Source organism: Neltuma alba, unplaced genomic scaffold (genome assembly GCF_004799145.2).
Source record: "Neltuma alba isolate B1F8T4 unplaced genomic scaffold, ASM479914v2 tig00012124_pilon, whole genome shotgun sequence".
Classification (NCBI taxonomy): Eukaryota; Viridiplantae; Streptophyta; class Magnoliopsida; order Fabales; family Fabaceae; genus Neltuma; species Neltuma alba.
This window is the reverse complement of record NW_021636676.1, coordinates 409,289-424,341: the sequence shown is the minus strand read 5'-3', so window position 1 is coordinate 424,341 and position 15,053 is coordinate 409,289. Positions and strand designations below refer to the sequence as shown.

Here is a 15,053-nt window from a genome sequence, read left to right as displayed (position 1 = left end):
CTGTGCTTGTTATTTTGATGGTTTATATTTTAGCGGCAGGCTTCTGTTATGTTTGTGCTTAATTAGTGTGTTTTTGTTGTTTCTGTTGTTCTTGTCATTTGGGGTTTGATTATCTTCATGGTCTGCGTATCGTTTACTATGATATGAAATACTACGTGATTTCCTGATCTGCGAAGTTTGCGGTTTTGTTACTCCGGATATTAACTAGGCCATCCTTGATTCGGGCTGCCTTATTTTTGGGCAACGAAGACCATGTTTCTTAAACGTAGGGAGGCTTGGGCTGGATGATTTGAGCAGAGGCCCATTTCGTTTTTAAATATTGGTCTTAGCTAAAACACTATCATTTGTAAATCACAAATAATGTGTTTTAAAGTATATTACTTTCTAGTTTTTAATATAAAAACTAGATGACTAATTTAAATAGATTAAAAAAATTATTTAACCTATTTATTTATAATAATGTGTTATCTTTTCTAAAATATTTTTTGATCATCTAGATTGACTAGAATTACTATTATTACAAAAATTATCTCTAAAAAATAAATATAAAAATAAAATGAATATGGTCTTATATTTAGAATTAAAATAAAAATTAAAACAACTCTTATATTAAGGACATGGGGTAGCACAATGCAAATGTAGTACAATGCAAATGTTATGTTCATGTATACTCTGGTTCTAAACATAAGATTTAATTTATATTATAAAATGAATGAATTTTGGAGTATAAACAAATCATTAATATTTGAATAAATATAAATATATTCAATATTGCTTTATATCTTTGGGGATGAAAAGAGTGATCTATCGATCAAGTCGGGATTTGAGGATATATCATGAATATTTATATACTTGGAGTTAAAAAGAAAAAAAGAGTTAACCTAAATTTTTGTTTCAAAAACCAAAAGACCTAGAATACCCCTCCGCGTAGGGAATCAATAATATTCGCAATTATTCCATGGCCACCAAACCTAACTCAACTATGGTTACTTTATTTAACTATAGTTGCGGCCTACGCCACTTGACGGCACAATCCATCCAAACGAGATGCCTTGGGCTGACACGTGGACGGCCAGATTTCTTCTCAACGGCCTTTCCGCGTCGTTATTATTTGTCAGGTTAAAATTAGGGTTCCTCATACCCAAGGAAACCTTATCAGTTATCCTATAGAGATTTCTTCTGCAGATCTCTTCTCGCTGCCTTGTTTCGTCTTGAGATCATGGAGATGGAGCGTGTCTTTGAATTTCCTCATACCCACCTGGATCGTCGGCCGAGGAAGAGGGCTCGTTTAGGTTGGGACATCCCTGAGGTCCCAAAGGTAACTTCTTTATCCTGAACTTTCAGATCTGATATGTTTTCTTGGTGTTTTTTGCTTTTTTGTTGTAGATCTGGTGAAGTTTTTATAGATTAGGTATGTATAATTCAGGTATGGTCGGAGCTTTTGCCCATAATTTTTTGTTTTTATTTTTCGTTATGGATCTGCCGGGTTTTGTTTATCTTGCATGTGATTATTTTTTTCCTGAACGGAGATGGCGAATTCCTGAGATCTGGTTTATGATCTGGGTCTTATTCCTTTTTTTCGGCTCCGATCTGTAATTAGCTCTTTGAACTGCTGATGTATTGTGGCTTGTTCAAGTTTGTTGCTTAGATGAATCTTATATGATTTATGTGTGTAAATTTTCTTGCCCCTTTAATAATTAGTTGTATCAACGCCATTCGTTCTTGTACGTATTTTGTTTTTCACCCCAAAAGCGATCTGATGTGTCAATCTGGATCTAGCCTTTTGTAGGTTTTTTTTGGAAAGATTTTGCTGTCTGGTGGTAACTATATTTGGAAATACTGCAGTGTTTGAATAAGGAAAATTTTCCCTGTAGTTTCTGAGTTGAAAATTAAGTTGTGTCTGATAATTCCGTAATTTTTCCTTTTTGTTGTTATGAACTGCTGAAAATTCTGTATCTTTGACGGGTTATTGTGCTGCGGAATCCATGTAACTTGTTTTGATATCTGCCTTGACTCTTGGACCACTCTATATTTACTGTTTTATGCCCTTGATAATGAATTTCGTGTACCAAAGTCTTACTCTTTTCGTTTGTTTCCTTAACTAACGATCTGAGGTAGTGGCAAGTAATGTAAGTGAGGGTTCATCATAGTGGGGTGGAATATTGCTTTGTTAATTCTGAGTGGTACATGAATGGATGACTGTGTGTAGGGTCAGGTAGGATTGTTTTGTGGACAAGATGTTGGAAATTTTTCAAGCTATGCACCTTCAAGGGGGCCCTCAGAGCATACAAATAATTCTCTAAATGTTAAGGGAGTAGCTCGAAATGGTTCTCCCCCATGGCGAGATGATGACAAAGATGGGCATTACATGTTTGCGCTTGGAGATAATTTAACTTCTCGCTGTAATTACACTTACACTATCATTAAGAAATTTCTATTCATATATATCATGGTCAAATTGTAGTTTATTTTCTAACAGACTTGTCATTTAAAGTATGCATTTGTGGCATTTAGTTGGTCTCCATTCTCATTAAAATCTTGTGTAATGTATTCTGGATCTCTCATAAGTTAATAGGTTTGTCATCATTTGGCTTTAGGAAGATGATTAAAGTTGATCATTGTTAATGTTCTAGTGTAGGTTCATATTGGGCATTTGAACTATTTTTGTGGTTCTGGAGTCCACCTTTTCAAACCTGGCATCTATGTTTTACGTTTGTTACTATTCATATTTACAGATAAGATACACAGCAAAATGGGGGAAGGAACTTTTGGGCAAGTCTTGGAATGCTGGGACCGAGAACGGAAGGAGATGGTTGCAATAAAAATTGTTCGGGGGATAAAAAAATATAGGGAGGCTGCCATGATAGAGATTGAGGTGCTGCAACAACTTGCTAAACATGATAAAGGTGGCAACCGGTGAGTTTTCTTACCTGAAATTCTGACAATATGAGCTAATGAAATATAACATTTCTATTGTGGCATTTGGTTAAATGGGTTTATTCCTTGCAGTTGTGTACAAATACGGAACTGGTTTGACTATCGTAATCATATCTGTATTGTAAGTATTTGATTGTTTTATAATGGATTAATGCCCCCAATTCTTAGATAATTTGGGGATTAAGACTTCTGGGTGAATTTAAATGGTTTCAACAGGTGTTTGAGAAACTTGGGCCAAGCTTATACGATTTTCTTCGGAAAAACAATTATCGCTCATTTCCCATTGATCTTGTTCGCGAGATTGGCAGACAACTGTTGGAATGTATAGCATGTGTGTAGTATTTACTTGAACCAGTTTTCTCTTGGTCATATTTCTGTTACTGTCACTCTGCATTGGTTGAATTGTCAATTGCACTGTTAAGTTATTGGTGGTGATAATGTTATCATTTGAATCTAACCCATCCTAAGAAAGTTTTATTATGCATGTGTAAAGACGGAAGTCTCATTCTGTGGTCTCTGTTGCTAATTGTCTGAATTCTCCTTTTTGAATTTGCAGTCATGCATGATTTGCGCATGATCCATACAGACTTGAAGCCAGAAAACATACTGCTAGTTTCATCAGACTATGTTAAAGTTCCTGACTACAGGGTGTGTATTTTGTTTTCATACCTGGCTTTCTTACTGATTTTCATGAAGGAAAATTTTAGAGCTAATTGATTCATCAATTATATCTTTATGAAACAGAGCTCTTGCAGATCACCAAGTTCATATTTCAAGAGAGTGCCAAAGTCAAGTGCTATCAAAGTTATTGATTTTGGTAGCACCACGTATGAGCGAGAGGATCAGACTTACATTGTATCAACACGGCATTATAGGGCACCCGAAGTTATACTTGGTACATACATGCACTATTAAAAAGAATCACTCCTGTTATCTTAGCAAGTGACATGTTAAATATTTTGTCTTATGGCTCGTGTGGTTCAGATGTTATCTTGCTTACCATGCATTGCCTTTCAGGACTTGGATGGAGTTATCCGTGTGATATATGGAGTGTGGGATGCATATTGATAGAGCTATGCACGGTATGATTTACTTTTTTGTTACATGTTTTATAGCATGCGTCCCCCTTTTTGGTTTTCTACTTTTCTTATCGTCTAATATGTTTGTATTGTAGGGCGAAGCTTTGTTTCAAACTCATGAGAATTTGGAGCACCTTGCAATGATGGAAAGGGTTCTTGGTCCGTTGCCCCAGCACATGTTGAAAAGAGTAGAGTAAGTGATTGTACCCTAGGGTTTGATATCAGTGGATTTTTTTTTTTCCAACGGAGTTTAATCAATAATTTTGTTGCCTTGTGTAGCCGACATGCTGAGAAGTATGTTCGAAGGGGTAGACTTGATTGGCCAGAGGGGGCCACTTCTAGGGATAGTATCAAAGCTGTAATGAAGTTGCCTCGGCTTCAGGTTAGTTTTCAATTCCTGCGGACGTTGTATAAGCCTTGTCTCAATCATGTGGTTTACTAAAGGTGGGTAATATATGTGGTGCAGAATCTGGTAATGCAGCATGTGGACCATTCAGCAGGAGATCTCATACATGTGTTGCAGGGTTTACTTAGATATGACCCTTCTGAAAGACTAACAGCTAGGGAGGCTCTAAGACATCCCTTCTTTACAAGAGATCACCTTAGGAGATAGCTTTTTCGCTTGATACATTGCGGTGGGAAGCCTGTAACCGCAACGCAAATTTGTTTTTCGACTGATAATTTCCAACTGATAATTTTATGTGGTTGACCCTAAGAATTCAATGTAAATATCAGATCATTGTACCATGTTTAATACTGCAATTTAGCACTCTTAATTTCTTATTCATTCGACTCTGGGCTGTTTATCTTAATCTTGCTTAGGCTTGTGCGTCTTCGGGGATTCGATAGTTCAAACGGAAGAACTAGGAAAGTTTAAGGCTCTCGGCTGTCGGCAACACAATTGTCGGCTGTTCTGCATTTTTCTGTGTTGTTTTTGTAATCCTGAAGTCAGGTCTAAGGTGTTGATTCAGTAATATAGAAAGCATAAAATTTCAGTTTTAAAGAAATGGAAGAGTGAGTACAGATAAAATTTTCCTCAAGTTTTAGAAGTACGGAGAAGAAACAGAAAAGGTAATCGGTGTGATGAAAGTTAAGTTGAAGGGAGAGAAGTCTAAAATGGTAATCTCGCGTGACCACCGTCAATTCAGATTCAACCCAATTGGTAAAATGTTGAAAAATTAAATAATAATAATAATTTTTTTGTTGAAAAATTCAATTTGAATTTAAACAAAGAAATTGAATTGAATTTTAAGAGAAAAGAAGGTTGCAGGCGAGGACCGGATATAGGACCCTGAAAACCCAGGGCACTAATAGGAATTAAAATTGAGTTTTGATAGAATGAGACAATTATATTTGATATCTTATGACACAATAAAGTTAAAAAAGCTGACTCGTCGGTGGGAAAAACAAATGTTTCTTTCCAAATTTTTTTTTTGAAAGAAAGAATGTTGGAAATTATGAGATTATTATGTTCACTCTTGTCATACACACCTCAACGTCCAAAGGGTTAAAAGCCTAAAACCAACCAGGAGTTAACGCCAACAAAATATATGTGGATGGATCCAAAAGCTTATGCAGCATCGAGTTGGCGCTGATCCTTCTTCCATTGCGAAGGGGCAATTCCTTGAACGTCGCTCTTTAGGAAAACTCAAAAGAGTCCCGACATTATTCATTGGAAAATGAAACTCACAATTGTCAATATATACACACCTGTATTCAATCAGTGCATGGACCTGCGAGGCTTCATCATGGCTTTTCAACCAATTCTTAAGCAACATTTTTCCGATGAAGCAAATCAAGGCCTCTACTTGTCTCTCTGCTGCTTCATCACCCTTGTGTTAGCTTTCAAGCTATCAAGAGGAAAGCAATACTCCAATCTGCCTCCATCTCCTCCAAAACTTCCCATTATAGGCCATCTTCATCGGCTGGGTCCTCTTCTCCACCGATCCTTCCGTGACCTCTCTAATGAATACGGCCCTCTCCTTCTGCTGCAAGTGGGTCGAATTCCAGCCCTGCTCGTGTCCTCTGCCGATTTAGCCAAACAAGTCCTGAAAGCCCACGACATAGATTTCGCAAACAGATTTCAAGGCGCGGCTGCCAGAGTTATATCCTATGGTTGCAGGGACATATTCGCCTCAGACTACGGTGAAAGCTGGAGACAGAAGAGGAAACTCTGTGTGCTCCAACTCTTGAGCTTGAAGATGGTTCGATCGTTTCAGTTCATAAGGGATGATGAGATCCAGGATTTGATCAGTAACATAAGAGAAACCTACTGGAGAAGCAATGGAAGTTGCAGCGTGAACATGAGTGAGATGCTAAGTGCAGCTTCTAACAACATAATTTGCAGGTGTATCATCGGACACAAGTTTAAAACAAAAGAGAGCAGTAGGTTGGGGAATTTGGCTAGGAGGGAGATTATTCATCTTGGGGATATAAGTTTGGGAGACGTGTTTCCTTCGTTGAGTTGGGTTGATTATGTAACAGGGAAAGTGAGGAAGTTTAAGAGAAGTTTCGCAGAACTGGATCGTTTCTTCGATGAGGTGATCGCAGAGCACAAGGCAGCGAAGAAGGATGATGACGAGAGGAAAGACTTCGTCGATATTCTTCTCCAAACTGGTCATCAACTTGACTTTGAGCTGGATCAGGATAGCTTCAAAGCTATCCTCATGGTAAGATCAAGTTATTAGTTTAGCAAAGTAATTGAGAATTTATATGGACTTAATTAGTACTCCCCTGGGTCCCTGTTATAAGGACTTTGAGCATGTCTCGTATAAAATAACGTCTTATCTAAAGTAATAATTTTTTTCACTGGATGCCCTATTAAGTTATATAAAAAAAACCTTCTAACTAATAAAACAAACTCTTCTAAGTAATGATTTTTTATTGATATTTCACATAAAAAATGACTGAGCTGACTTAAAGTGGGGTGTTTAATTATAAATTTCAGGACATGTTCTTAGCAGGAAACGACACAACTTCAACAACTATGGAATGGGCAATGTCGGAGCTGATGAGTCATCCAAGCACCATGGAAAAAGTGCAGAAAGAAATAAGGACAGTGGTGGGCAGCAAATCAAAAATAGAGGAATCTGATATTAACAAAATGCAATGCTTGAAGTGTGTCATCAAAGAAACCCTAAGATTACACCCACCCCTTCCTTTATTGATCCCTCGCAGAACAAATAAACATGAAGAAGTAGGAGGATATGATGTTCCTCCCAAGACAATGGTGTTTGTGAATCCGTGGGCAATTCAAAGGGACCCTCAAGTCTGGGAAAGGCCTGAAGAGTTCGTTCCAGAGAGATTTGAACAGAGGGAGATTGATTTGAAAGGACAAGACTTTGAGTATATCCCATTTGGTTCAGGAAGAAGGATATGTCCAGGGATGGCCTTTGGGCTGGCTTCCCTTGATTACGAGCTCGCCAATCTTCTTCATTGGTTTGACTGGAAGCTGCCTTCTTCTGGGTGTGACGTGGATATGGGCGAGACATTTGGGCTCGTAGTCAAAAAGACAATGCCACTTTATCTTCAGCCGAAACCCTACTTGGTTCCTATGTAGTAATATGTTGGGCTTTCTGTTCGTTCTTGTGATATGATGTGCGAAAACCTAAATAAAATGTGACGCACGTTGTTTATGTTGAAAATTTCATCTTCTGTGCCATATACCTTGTGTTATTTGGATGGAGTCTTGTTTAATTAATGAAGAGAAATGAGTCAATATATATATGACTGAGTAATAGTAAAAGTAGTGTTGATGAACAAGTGAGTTTGTACGCATGGATGAAAATTTAAAATGCCATAATAATTATTGTCTTTATACTTCAAACACTATAATTTTATTTTATTTTTTTAAAAGAAAAATTTCTTCTGACATGCATCCATCCAGCAAGCCATCGGTAAAAATTTCTGCCTCCTTATATCGCTTCCTTCCCTCCTTTCTTCTTCGGGAGTATTTGGATGAAATAAAAAATATGATTTTAAAAGTGCTTTTACAGTATACAAAGTAAATATGTGGAAGAGTTTATCTCAATTTACAAAAAAATACTTTTTAAAAGCACTTTTCAAGAAAGTCAAACACTCCTGGAATCACTCCATTTGATCAGAAGAAGAAGAGTTGTCTTCCCAATCTCATTCCCAGCCATTTTGTACGGCAGTGAAGTAAGAGGCAATTGAAACTTGTTTGTTATAACAGAGATCCTGATCCATCCATATACTAAATTACTTCTTTCGATTTTAAATATAAGACCTTTTTTTTAATGTAATTTATACTATAAAAGGAGTCTTATATTTAGGACAGGAAGAGTATATAGGAAGGAAATGAAACGACATGTGTTTAGATTCATTAAAATGAGCATGAAATTGGAATCTGCTAATGAAACACACGTGTGCGCGCGCATATATATCTTTAACCTAGTATTAACAGCACCAAAAAATGTTGTGGGGCTGCAACAAAACGGTTAATTTGCGAGTTGTCACGTTACAGATATATCAGCCTCCAAAGACGCATATATATAGATATATATGAGCTTCTTCATTTTCCTTTTCCTTTTCTAACCTTTCTTGCTTTTAAGTAAGCATTAGTTATCTCCATATGGACAGAGATTTAATACTTCTACCTGCTTTCTCTTCTTTCATTTAATTTTTGTTTTTTCTTATTTCGAATATGTGGCATTGTTGAGTATAGGCTATCTTTGTAATATTTGATGGAACATATTAACACCCACTTGCGAATTCGGAAGTATGATCAATTACGCGTCTTTCATGACCATACAAATATCTTTTTTTGTATATTTATCCATAATTACTGTTTGACAGTAACGTTGATGCAATATGATAGGACTTCACTTCCCTTTAAGTTTTGGATTTTTCCTCTGAAAACCAGTACATTATATCAGCCTCTATGCATCTAGTTTTGCCCAAGAATTATAAGTTTTTATTTGATGAGATATTCTCACTGCAAAAATAGATGCAGAAAATACAAATATTTGCGTGTTAATCATGGTCATTCTATATTGTTAACTTTTTTTTTTTTTGCAGTGGTCCCCATATGTTGTGCAAGGAATGATACAAGAAGGTTTATACTTTTTTTTTTTTTTGCCAACAAAGTAGGTTTACACTATTCTTTGTTTTAATGTGAAATTTGTGAAGAAGAGGGGGGAAAAAAAACCCTCAACGTTAACATTATTATCGACTCGATTAATTTTTCTAGCATATGGTCATTCAAGCAATTACTGGCAACTATTTCTACATTGATATGATTGCTAGCTGTAATTTTCTTGTCTCTTTTTTTTAATTCTTGTTCTCTTGTAATGATTGATGAAACATACTATTTTTTTTAAAAAATTGTAATTAATATATATAATAATATTTTATTATTTTTTTTAAAAAAAGAAAGAAACAACTTTCCACCGAATTTGGTGGAAAGTTGTGGCTTTTGACTTAGGAATAGAATTTAGGGGAGAGAGTAGTAAATGAGGTTGGAAAAAAATGGAGTGGAGTACATGAAAGAAGAATGTTGGGATGGAGTATTAAAATGAAGAGAAGAAAAAAAAAGAAGAAGAAACAGATGACGGAAGAATGTTGAGGAAGAGTAGTAAATAATGAAGGTGGAAAAATTGGCAATAGTATTAATTGAAGAAGGAAAAAGGGAGGATGCAGGTTGGAAAAAAAAAAAGAATCATGGGGACAGTATAGGTTGAAAAAAATGGGAGAGGGGCGGTGGAAAGAATGGCATATGGGGTTATTAAATACCTTCATCCCAGTAAATTTTCAAGCCAAAGGAAGAGAGGCGGAAGAGAAAGAGGGAGCGAGAGAAGAGAAAAGAGAGTGAGAAGTAGAGGAAAAGAGAGAAAGCTGAGTTGCAGAGTACGTGACAAGTTTTGGAGATCATTTAGATACACAAAACTACTTCTTTTTATTAAATTTTCTTTATGAATATTTTTTCTATATTTATATATAGCTTCATCTTATTAATATCATTATAATGTTTAGAGAAAAATTTACCGTTTGAATATGGAGTAGATGTAGAGTTTTAACAATATATGACTGTAGAAATTTAAAGATAAATTATTAAGAAATTTTAATTGGTTTATATTTACTCAATTACTGTTTTGAGAATTTTAAATTAAGATTTTAGTTAAAAAATTTGTTATTCGAAGATATAGAATATTTTACCGATTAAATTTAAGTTAAATAATTTATTTGAGTTATTTAATATATTATTGAGGTTTTAATCAGTTTAAATATTGAATAAGTTAAAGATATATTTTTGAAATAATTTCTGAAGGCTTGAAAAATTGTAAATTGAGAATTTTGTGAAACTAAATAATGTTACAGTTTGTTTAATTCAAAGAAGTTGTTTGGTTTGAGAAAATTTTTTAAAAGAGACTATAATAAATAATTGAGAATTTTAATATAAAATATTTAGATGGATGATAAAAATATATTTAATTAAGTTGTTAAATTTAAATAGCCTTATATGTAAATTATATTTTTCAAAATAATATTATATCTATTATAAATGGCTAGATTTGGGAGAGTTAATATATTTATGTAATTTTGGTTTAGAGGGTAGTCTTAGAATTTTAGAGTAGTTTTAGAGTAGTTATGAGTTTATATTAATAAATATTTATATGTAATTTTGTAGACTCTTGAGAATTTTGGAGTAATCTTTATGTAAATATTTGTACTCTAAAATACCAGATAACTCTAAAAATTCTTTCTTGTACATGTGAATTGTGTATGATTATATTGTGAATTTATTAATTTTTATATTATATTGAAATATAATATTATGATTTTTTTAAATAAATGTTTTGGTATGTTACCTGATTTTATTAAGATTTATTGCTATTAATTATGATCAATATTTAAATATATTAATAGCTATAAAATTATCATGAATTGTTGTTAAATGGTACATGAATTTTATTGCTCTCTTATTTTTAATAATATATTTGAGGACATATTTATGATGTAATATTATTTGCATCTAACATATGCATCGTTGGGCTAAGGATAGAAGGATATTTGTATGGATATAAATTATCACGTGGCATGCCATCACTCGGTACACGGTGGATGGCATTTGTCAGGGTCCCTTCTTCCATGTTTTCCTTTAGCTGGAAATTCATTAGAACTATGGGACATGTGACACTTCCCTATTCGCAAAGGAGGGAAGCCATAGTCCGAGCTTGAGCTCTATATCTTTGACCGGATATATCTCTAGTATCGGTGAGCTTGGAATAATTCAGTAAAATGGATTAGTTCCTATTAGACTATGTGTTAGCCTATAGTTTCAGTCAGCGGTATAAAGGTGGACAGTGATATAAGGGAGGCAGCATATTGCATTATTTTTGGATATATTGAAAAAATGAAATTGAATTGAATGTATCAAATCTGTGATTTTTAATATATTTACATATACACACATATAAACAGATTTTTGGTTTATCATATATGGTTTGCTTGTATAGGTTAGAATTTCAATTACTGAGAAGTTTGATCTCACCCTTTATATTAACAATTTTCAAGCGAAGGATCTAGTAAGAATCAAGGGAAGGCACCAATGGAGTGAGCTGTAAAGGCTTTTGTACTCCTCAAGCACATGTTATATTATATTTTTATTTGCGATGACTATAAGATATCAATAGTTTATTTTGTTAAGTTATGTAGAAATGTTTTGAAATTATGACTTGTTTGAAATGTTAAAAATATGTATGGACTTTTAAATTAAATATTTTGTTACGTATATTGATATAATTATGTGACGTATTACACACTGGAAACAACTTGGTGGGCCATTTCTTTGGGATAATTTTCCCGTTTAAAAAAAAACAGCGGTATTAAATTCTATCCGAAATATTTTAATTTTTTAATATTTTATTTTATTTAAAAGCTGGTACATAAAAAATAAATGAAATATTATGTTTTTTTTCCATACAAACATATTTATGTCTCCGATTGTGTTGTAAAGATTATAATGCTATGTTCATTTTTATGTTTATCCAAAAAATAATATTTTCCTCATAATTTTGAACAAAAACTTTAGAGATATTTGTACGATTCTGGTGCCCTGGATTTTTCTCCACATGGATAATGACTTGAATATATACACAGATGCGTGCTTATGTCTCTATCCACGTGTGTGTCTATATGCATACATACAGACACACACACATATATATCTTTTATACATGAACTTGCATTCTGCATTCTTCCCTTACCCCTTGTCCCGTTCATCCTTCTGCAAAATTAGCATCATCAAAACCCCTCAATATATACTTAGAATAATCACCAATGGCTTTTCTGAATGCCACTTTTAACTTGTATCTCCTAGGCTTCGTCGCCCTCTTGTTCGTGTTAATTAAACTTACAAGACCAACAAAAAAGAAACCCAATCTGCCTCCATCTCCGCCGAAATTGCCAATTATCGGCCATATTCATCAGTTAGGCACTCTTCCTTATCGTTCTTTCAGAGACCTCTCTCTGAAACACGGTCCTCTCTTGTGGTTACAGCTCGGTCGGATTCCTGCTTTACTGGTCTCTTCTGCAGATTTGGCCAGAGAACTGATGAAGAACCAAGACGCAGTTTTTGCCAGCAGGTTCCAAAGCATATCTGCCAGAACCTTACTCTATGGATGTAAAGATATCGCCTATGCCACCTATGGCGAAAGCTGGAGACAGAAAAGGAAGATTTGCGTGCTTGAACTTCTGAGCCTGAAAAGGGTTCGATCTTTCCGGGTCATAAGAGAAGAAGAAGTTGCAGAAATGGTGAAGGAGATACGAAGAGCTTGTTTGAGTGATACTAATTGCTCTGTGAACATAAGTGACCTCATATCTGCCACCACCAACAACATAATATTCAGATGCATAATTGGACAGAAGTATGATATATCAGAGAGCAGTGGGAGATTTGGGACGCTTGCGAGGAAGGAGATGATTCATCTTGCAGAGTTGGTAGTGGGAGATTTCTTTCCTTGGTTGGGTTGGGTTGATGTTCTCACTGGGAAAATTCAAGAGCTTAAAGACACGTTTAAAGCCATGGATGGGTTCTTTGATCAGGTGACTGAGGATCATAAGAAGGTGATAAAGAAGGACGATGAGAAGAAAGACTTTGTGGATATTCTTCTTCAACTTCAACGGAGCGATAAGCTTGAATTCGAGCCCACCCAAAATGACCTCAAAGCCATCCTAACGGTCTCTTTCTCATCGATCCCTCTCAAAATATCTGAGCTTAGTGTTATAAGGCATTAAGGCTTATCTCTTTTAGCTATTTTCTGTTAATACACACACACAAGGTGTTTGAAGCTATTAATCAACATAAAGATAAGTTTAACTGATGAATTAATTTTTGCATTTGGATGTTTCTGTAATTTCAGGACATGTTTTTAGGAGGGAACGAGACTACATCAACGACGCTGGAGTGGATTTTAACAGAGCTGTGGAGAAATCCAAGAATCATGAAAAAGGCGCAACAAGAGGTGAGAAAAGTGGTGGGTTCCAAATCAAAAGTGGACGAAAGTGACATAAACGAAATGAAGTACTTGAAACTTGTCATCAAAGAAGCTCTGAGATTACACCCACCGGCTCCTTTCTTGATCCCTCGAGAAACGATCTGTGATGCAAAACTAGGAGGCTATGATATTCCTTCCAAAACACTGATATTTGTGAACATATGGGCAATCCAAAGGGACCCAGAAATATGGGAAAATCCTGAAGATTTCATCCCAGAGAGATTTGAGAAGAATCAGATGGATTTCAAAGGACAAGACTTTGAATTCATCCCATTTGGTTCTGGGAAAAGGACATGTCCTGGTGTGGCCTTTGGACTTGCTTCAGTTGAGTTCCTGCTGGCCAGTCTTCTTCACTGGTTTGATTGGAATCTGCCTCAAGACGGTTCACCCGAGTGTGACATTGACATGAGTGAGACGTATGGGCTCACAGTGAAGAAGAAAGTCCCTATTTTTCTTCAACCTATACCGCTCTCGCTCCAATCTCAATCTGCTTAATTTGCTCTCTATCATGTCTTGTGCAAATACTTGTGATTTGTTTATGAAGTTAAGTGGTATAGGACTAAATAAATGAGTCTGATTTGTGGATGTAATATTGTATCAGGTTTTATCTTCCTAGAAAAATACTACGTGCAGGGCAGAATAAATGAGTACGAGCATGATCAGTGGTTGTTGATTCTGCGTTTGTTTTTGTGCCATTCCCTCTCTATCCCATTTTGTTAGCCCAGTTTTCAAATTTGTGTTCAGGGTCCACTAATATAAAAGTGAAAAACGAACCATCAGTAACCAGCGGTCATCAAAATATCTCTGTATGCACAGAATTTCCATAAATTTCAGCCTTGATTATATGTGGGAGTGGCTTTCAGTCCAAGCAATAATAATGTAATTAGTTGGAAAATTGATGATTATATTAATTGAATGTATTGGCGCACTAATATGTGAGTAATAACCGGACAAAACCTGGAATATAGTGCACCATGTGAAGAAGATAAGATAATGGAAGCTTGTACGCTAACGAATCTTGAAACTTCATTCGAATTACAGGCAAAATATTAAGTCGAAGACGAAGAGTATTTTTTTCTTTCTGGGTTGATTACTTAGGGCCTCAAGTCCTTATGAGGTACGTAGTATTTTAGTTTTAAAAACTGATTTTGCGGGCTACTGTTTATCATTATTATCCCTTAAATATAATAAAACAAGTTCTTAACCCCCACCCCCACCCCCAATTTAGACAGTTCTCATCTCACTTTTTCTACACACGTTATCTCAGTGCGCGAGTTTTTGTAAGGCGAATAGTTTCATGACATTAACCGTTTCTGCCCGTAACATAAGATTTCAAAGGTCAAAGTCTCGTGCGTCGTCGAACTCTAGGTTTTTTATTTTACAGATATTATTTATTATCATATCTTAAATATTACCAAGTGGAGAATTCATTGACAGTCCCTAATTAAAAAATTAACTATGCAAATTAGGTACTTTTCAACTTTGTTTAAAGATTCATCAGCAACCCTTTTTTTGGGACACC

General features: G+C 35.2%; 3 protein-coding genes across 6 annotated transcripts; all 3 read left to right on the top strand.

Moving 5' to 3' along the window:
- The first annotated feature begins 1,154 nt into the window (after positions 1-1,154).
- On the top strand, positions 1,155-4,803 carry LOC114723109 (serine/threonine-protein kinase AFC2). Of its 4 annotated transcripts, XM_028909261.1 has the most exons (11): positions 1,155-1,318; positions 2,210-2,402; positions 2,736-2,916; positions 3,010-3,058; positions 3,154-3,268; positions 3,494-3,585; positions 3,682-3,832; positions 3,955-4,019; positions 4,112-4,209; positions 4,296-4,398; positions 4,483-4,803. In XM_028909261.1, exons 1-11 carry the CDS (start codon positions 1,220-1,222, stop codon positions 4,627-4,629), a joined length of 1,293 nt encoding a protein of 430 aa, XP_028765094.1. In that variant the 5' UTR covers positions 1,155-1,219; the 3' UTR covers positions 4,630-4,803. The 4 variants fall into 4 exon arrangements, with proteins under 4 accessions (XP_028765094.1, XP_028765096.1, XP_028765097.1 ...); XM_028909263.1 differs by lacking the exon at positions 2,210-2,402 and having other exon boundaries at positions 1,207-1,318; XM_028909264.1 differs by lacking the exons at positions 1,155-1,318; positions 2,210-2,402; positions 3,010-3,058; positions 3,154-3,268.
- An 850-nt stretch (positions 4,804-5,653) lies between these two features.
- LOC114723106 (cytochrome P450 71A1-like) lies at positions 5,654-7,737 on the top strand. The gene is made up of 2 exons (XM_028909258.1): positions 5,654-6,685; positions 6,964-7,737. The coding sequence occupies exons 1-2, from the start codon at positions 5,696-5,698 to the stop codon at positions 7,573-7,575; spliced, it is 1,602 nt and encodes a 533-aa protein (XP_028765091.1). The 5' UTR covers positions 5,654-5,695; the 3' UTR covers positions 7,576-7,737.
- A 4,501-nt stretch (positions 7,738-12,238) lies between these two features.
- On the top strand, positions 12,239-14,226 carry LOC114723107 (cytochrome P450 71A1-like). Its single transcript, XM_028909259.1, has 2 exons — positions 12,239-13,214; positions 13,397-14,226. Exons 1-2 carry the CDS (start codon positions 12,315-12,317, stop codon positions 14,024-14,026), a joined length of 1,530 nt encoding a protein of 509 aa, XP_028765092.1. The 5' UTR covers positions 12,239-12,314; the 3' UTR covers positions 14,027-14,226.
- The last annotated feature ends 827 nt before the right edge of the window (positions 14,227-15,053 follow it).

Coding starts and splice junctions, on each gene's coding strand:
- LOC114723109 (XM_028909261.1), top strand. CDS start 1,220: ATGGAGATGGAGCGTGTCTTTGAATTTCCTCATACCCACCTGGATCGT. Junction 3,586..3,681: donor TTAAAGTTCCTGACTACAGG/GTGTGTATTTTG, acceptor TTTATGAAACAG/AGCTCTTGCAGATCACCAAG. Junction 4,210..4,295: donor CACATGTTGAAAAGAGTAGA/GTAAGTGATTGT, acceptor TGCCTTGTGTAG/CCGACATGCTGAGAAGTATG.
- LOC114723106 (XM_028909258.1), top strand. CDS start 5,696: ATGAAACTCACAATTGTCAATATATACACACCTGTATTCAATCAGTGC. Junction 6,686..6,963: donor GCTTCAAAGCTATCCTCATG/GTAAGATCAAGT, acceptor TATAAATTTCAG/GACATGTTCTTAGCAGGAAA.
- LOC114723107 (XM_028909259.1), top strand. CDS start 12,315: ATGGCTTTTCTGAATGCCACTTTTAACTTGTATCTCCTAGGCTTCGTC. Junction 13,215..13,396: donor ACCTCAAAGCCATCCTAACG/GTCTCTTTCTCA, acceptor CTGTAATTTCAG/GACATGTTTTTAGGAGGGAA.